Genomic DNA, 6,236 nt, shown 5'->3' with positions numbered 1-6,236 from the left:
CCATGTTATACACTTATCATTATGTGATACTAGCTCCATTATTTAAATACTTCAATATTCTATTCAAGAACTGGCAATATCCATGGATCAGCCATTCGAAGAGTGATTTTTCTGTAGCTGGCGATCTTCTGAATTCAACTTTACTCCTCTCTCCTTTAGGCCATTTGAATTACATCTTTAAATTGTTTAGGAGGTTTGGTGTGAGTGTGTGTGTGTGTGTGTGTGTTTTGGGCGGGGGGTTCCCTTTCTTCAGTATCCCATCATTTTTATTTTGGGGCCTTTTGGGAATTATTATTAAAGAATTGGATTGTAGAATGCCACTGCGTATTCACAGCCTGAAGCATTCATCCAAATAGATCTATCCAAAGCATTCAGTTTGTGGATTTGTACTCCTGATGCACTAAAATAAGAAATGTTAATTTCTTGCAGACTATTACTAGATGATTTTAAATATCTGCCGAACAGGAATGTCTGTTTCCTTGTGAGGCATTTCCATAATAAAATCCTGGCACCATAGCTGAAGAGGATAATTTTATATAAACAGAGAAAAACAACAGCAAGTATTTTCCCCAAGGACAGTTTTAGCTACCATTTACCAATGCTGCTTAGTTATTTCTGTCTCATTTTATGCTTTTGTTTTGAAACAAAACACAATTTTACCTGGATGCACTCCCGGATAATCAGGAATTAGCTCAGTATGTTGACTGGCTCTGCTGAAGGCAAGACGGGCAGAAAATCAGGAGGCTCCACCGCCTCGCCCCTCCCCCCACGGACATCTCCAGAGGGGAGAAAAGGGTTAAGGATTATTGAAGAATAGAGGAGAGGGGAGGGAGCCCCGAGGAGGCCCAGGCGCGGCAGGCCTCGCCTCCAAGTCCAGCTTTCATCAGCAGCGCAGCGCCCGGCGGCGGAGCTCTGAGCGCTGCTGTGAATTTGGAGGAGGGACGCTGCTGCTGCCAATTTCTGGGACCACGGCTGCGAGGAGTGGGCGTGGCCTCGGCAGTGTGGATGCTCGTTCGGAAAGATGCTGAGCGCTTTTCAGTGAGCAGTCAGGGCTGTGGTGTGTGTGTTTGTGTGTGTGTGTGTGAGAGAGAGAGAGAAAGAGAGAGAGAAGGAAGAGGAGGAGGTAGAGAGACCAAGACACCCAGAGGTGCTGAAAATCCAGACAGAGCTGGGAGACAGACTGAGAGCGGGACTGGAGCCCTCGGAGAGCCAGTCAAGATCTTTTGGGGGAGCCCAATGAATGTGAACATGAGGCCTGTCACCGGAGCTGTTCTCAAGACGCTACTTCTGTTATCTACTCCAGATTGGAACAGGGTTTTAGCTGGGAATTCCTGTAAGTATACAGCAAATGATTTAGAACTTGAAGGGGGCCTCTCTGCAAAACTTTAATTCTGTTGTTTTTTATGATGATTATTTGCAGCTGGAATTGCTGCAAAGCACATTGCTATAAATGAAGCATCACTTAAAATCTTGCAAATACGACTGGGTTTACACATGTCTTTCCTCTTGGTCTGGTCAGAATATGCAAAGTATCGTTTCTCTGTTTGTCTACGAGCAGAATCTTGTCCTCTTGTCTTTGTGTATTCATTGAGAACACTCAAGTTCTAGTAAAACATTAAATCGTCATCTTAATCACGGAATAGCCTGTGAATGTCTTCGTTTCTTCCCTTTTTTAGGTTTCCTGAATTTTACTGGAATTATGTCTAACAGGAAAACAACTGGCAGACTTTACATTATGCTACATTAGCTTAGATTTCTGAAGTTTGCAATTTGGCAGACTGATAGCTGGCTGCATCTTTAAAATGATGCCAGGATAATAACTGAAACATACTGCAGAATTCAGGGGCAGAATTGGTAGAGGTGAACCTCAATATTAGGAATTGTGTCCTCACTGCCACCAGAATGAGACTTGAACACGGGGGCTTGATTCCTACATCTTGCTTAAAGAAATACATTTAGGTGCTTTTTTCAAAAGTATTATTCTTGAATTTTTAACTTTATAAATTTGTGATTGAATATTCTGATTCTGAGTTAATGGTCCCAGGGAAGATTTATTAAGACCTTATTTCTAATTTAAGTATCATCCAAAATAATTTGACAGAGGTCCCTTCATCCACTTTTTATTAGAGATAAGAAGTTTTAAAAGTTACATTTGGCCTAAAATCTCTGAAGGGGAGAATTTCCCCCTCCCTGATGAATGATCAACAAACTCAGCAAATACAACTTTTTCTCTCTTTCTTGGACTTTAAAGGAAAAGCTCATCTGCTTTTCAAGAAAGGGCTATGAGGCCTGGTCAGGAATTTATGTCACTACATTTCAAGCAGGTTTAGGTTTGGGGGGACACAAATAAGCCAGGAACCAGGCATTTGCTATGGTACATCCCTTGAGCGCGCTAAAGCACTCTGATGTGGGAAGAACATTAGAAATGACCTTACGGGCACAAGCCAAATGCTCATTTACATTGAATGGCCACTGTGATTGCATCCTTCCATTCAGCATTAGCTCATTTAATGGTGTGGTATATCTATCACTCTGAAAGAAGAGAACTTCACTCGGACGCTGCAGTGTGTTTTAGCTTCTGTTTTAATTTGGGGGTGTAAGAATCCCATGAGTCAATAAAATGTGCATATTTTCACCTAATCAAAATCTTGGAATGCTGTAATAGTAGCATTTGACCCACATTACAACAAACAAACAATAACAACACAGACCCCCCCCCACAGAAAGTTTTGTAGAAAACGCATAAGTAATTCATCGTCCAACTACCGAAGTTCAGCAAAAAAGGAAGCGCTAGAGGTCACTCTTACAATGTAAAGCACATCATTTGAAGCATCCTTCCCTTAAGGAAAGCAGCGCTTAAGTCTGGCCTAGAGGCAGTCTTGTCTTTCCAATATGCTGACTGTTTGAGTTTATAATTGACTGATGTGACTGACTGGGCTATTAGTTGTTCACATTTGTTTATTTTCTTGAAGTCCAATAAAAGGCAGATCGACCTTCAATAGCTTCTTTGTAATATATCTTCTTCAAAGGAAAGATGAGCTGCTGAGAAGATCTCAGGAGAGCAGAATATTCATGGGTGCTTAGCTCTGGCTGGGCCTCTCCTGACACTTAAAATTTCAATCCTGATTCTGTATTCTTTTAGCCTTGGTTTATTCTTCAGGAAGTAGTTTAATGCTCTTTTAAACATTTGATTAACTTAAAGAACCTATAGCATTTTAAATTATTAGGAACATTTAAATATTAAAGTTGGAATTCTTGGTTACCATATGTGTTAAGAGTTGACTGTTCTTAAAGTGTCATATATGCAGTTAAATGACTTCAGGTAATTAAAGGTGCATTTAGTAATTTCTTGTTACTATTGCATTGACAGTATGATTTGCAGCAGTAGATATAAAACAAAAAAATTCATTTGCCAAGTTTTATTTCATTAGTATTTTGTGGGGGGGGGAAAGAAAGCAAGGCACTTATTACCAAGTCATGGTACTCCATGTATTGTATCTTTTTTGGAGGAACAAGTCTATATGTTTACCAGCAAGGTTGTAATTCAGCATAGTGACAAGTGACCATCAACCACCGTAAGTGTTTTTAAAGTATTATAATAGCTCCAGTAATTCTTTTGGACAAAACTTTATATTAAAACAGGAATCAATCTTGAACACCAATATTAAAGTCAGGGAGAACTGAATAAAAATAAAGGAAATTAAAGGTCAGTCTCTCGGGTGAATACAAAGACATTTTCCCTCTATTTACAGCTGATTCACCAGGAGCAAATCTGCTATCCACTGAGTCGGCCCAAGACTGCCCAAGGCCGCCAGTATGAAAGCTTACACGGGACAGGACTTTATACACCAGGGACAGCTCAGGGATTAGGTACACTTTAATTTGAATGTTAGTTGATCTAATTAATCAACAGGGTAAGTTTACATTAGAAGGTTTCTGTGCAAACACACACACACACATACATGTTCATGTGTATCTATGTGTGTGTGTGTGAACATATGTATATATTTATATAAAGATGCATAAACCACTAGATGCGTGTGCTTACACAGCTTTGGTGACTGCTGACTCCTCTTCTGACTAAAGATGAAAAACGTTGAATGGACCACATTCTTTGGCTATTAGCACCCTACCTGACATTTCAAAAGCATTGAACCAGCCCCAGGTCTTTCCTCCTTGTTCTGGTCAAGGTGTTATTATATTGAAGAGTTCCTTCTGTGAAAGTTTAGAGACAGATCCTCGTAGTAGGGCTTGCTCTTTGATAAGCTGCACAGGCTGTTGTTGCTTTCTTCACTTGCTAGTAAGATACATGCACTGAAAAGGGAGTCACCTCTTTATTTTTTTAAATTATTAAAAAAATATTTATTTTCATTTATTTATTTATTTTGGTTGCGCTGGGGCTTAGTTGTGGCCGGTGGGCTCCTTAGTGTTGGCTTACGGGCTTCTTAGTTGTGGCATGTGAACTCTTAGCTGCGGCATGCATGTGGGAATCTAGTTCCCTGACCAGGGCTCGAATCTGGGCCCCCTGCCTTGGAAGTGTGGAGTCTTAACCACTGCGCCACCAGGGAAGTCCCTTTATTTTTAAATTGCTCTTATGAACCCACAGTTTCCTTCTGAGCATTAAGATGTTGTTGGGGGAGGGGTGGACACTGTAAAAGAAGAAAAGGTGTAAGTCAGCAAGGAGTTTTGCTTTTATTTTTACTCTTGCAGATCATGTGATGGAAGCTCTCTGGCTTCAGGTATACTGAGAATATTTAATGCTTAACAAGTAGCTTATGAATGACATAATTAGAAGTTAATTTCTCACTGTGTGCTTTCTTTTCCATAATTGGAATAAAGGCTGTATCTGATATCTACCCTGAAAGAAGCACTAAAGAATATGTTAAAGTTAACAAAAGTTGAAGGTAATGACTTGAGTAGATGATCGTTCTTGTGGGCTCTGGGATGCCACCTAAATGCTACTGGACAGATTCTCAAATTGTTCAAATTCAGCCTTGTACTCTTTCTAGAAACTTTCTTCTTTTCCTCCTCCTCCCCACCCAAATTCTTTTCCATAGCAAAAAATTACTAGTATAGACAGTAAAGTACTGTTAAAATACAATTACAAGTTGCAATACATAAGTAGCTGACCTCTGGATATAAAGGTGAGCCTGAACTTTGACTCACTTGTCTAACAGCAATACTGATTTGTTTTCATCAATTGGTGCGTTCTCCCCTTTCCTGATAGTATGCATCCCAAATCATTTCTGATAAGGGCAGCCTCCAGCTATGGAGATAACACAGCTCATAGCCAACAAGGAATCGAACACAGGACTTCCATGTGATCCCTAGTGCTTAACCTAAGTAAAAAACATTTTTATGTCTTCTAAAATTAATTTCAGAATTTGTATCATATGTAAACAATTCCTTCATGGAAGCCAATCTCTATATCAAGATTGAATTAATTTACCTTTTCAGTGAAAACAAATTAATAGAATTATATAATGTCACTTGTAAGATAATGTAATACTTAGTTCAGAGGTTGGTAAAATATGGTCCATGGGTCAGGTCTAGCCCACTGCCTGTTTTGTGTAGTAGCCTGTGAGCTAAGTAAGAATGGTTCTTACATTTTTTTCAAATTTTTTCAAATTAATTTTTATTGGGGTATAGTTGATTTACTGCATTTTGAAATGTTTGAAAAAAATTAAATGAAGAATTCTTTGTGGCATAAAACGATTATATGAAATTCAAATTTTAGTTCATTCTTCTCGTTAGTAGACCTGTATGGCAAAAATTTATACTCAATTATTTTTATATTTTTAATTTTATCAATAAAAGTATCTTAAATTTGATTTCCTTGTTATACAAGGACCTAATTAACATTCTTTACTCTCTAGCTCTTCATAGAAAAAGTTCATTGACCTTGACTTAAATAATACACAATGTAATATCATGATGTGACTTGGATAGTAGATAAATTATATACTGCTATGATAAAATTTAGTCTTTATTTAGCACGCAAATATATTCCTCAGGGATTGAAGTGCTGAAGGTAGTGCTACAATTGCCAGGAGCTATAACAGAAGAAGCCTTTATTAGCATCTTCTTCATATGTGTCTTCTTAAAGACACTATTCTTCAGAAATCTTGTTATTTCCATGCGTATGAATTATTTATAACTATTTGCAAAGTTTCAGCAGTCTTGGCTGCTAAAGAGACACTTTCAATCTCAAGTAATCCCCTTAGTATAAGAAGTTC

General features: G+C 38.5%; 1 protein-coding gene across 2 annotated transcripts in view; it reads left to right on the top strand.

Moving 5' to 3' along the window:
• Window positions 1-909: 909 nt before the first annotated feature.
• The window catches only part of CNTNAP4 (contactin associated protein family member 4), a 265,641-nt gene continuing 260,314 nt past the window's right edge, over window positions 910-6,236 (top strand). The window contains exon 1 of one of the 2 annotated variants that reach the window (XR_007474456.1): window positions 910-1,333. Coding sequence is in view for 1 of the 2 variants with exons in the window: in XM_004280676.3 (XP_004280724.2) it covers window positions 1,006-1,333 (328 nt within the window). In the remaining variant the exon portion in view is untranslated. The remainder of the gene's footprint in view (window positions 1,334-6,236) is intronic. The other variant, XM_004280676.3, reaches the window with a different exon arrangement.

Source organism: Orcinus orca, chromosome 20 (assembly GCF_937001465.1).
Source record: "Orcinus orca chromosome 20, mOrcOrc1.1, whole genome shotgun sequence".
NCBI lineage: Eukaryota > Metazoa > Chordata > Mammalia > Artiodactyla > Delphinidae > Orcinus > Orcinus orca.
This window is presented reverse-complemented; position numbering and strand designations above follow the sequence as displayed.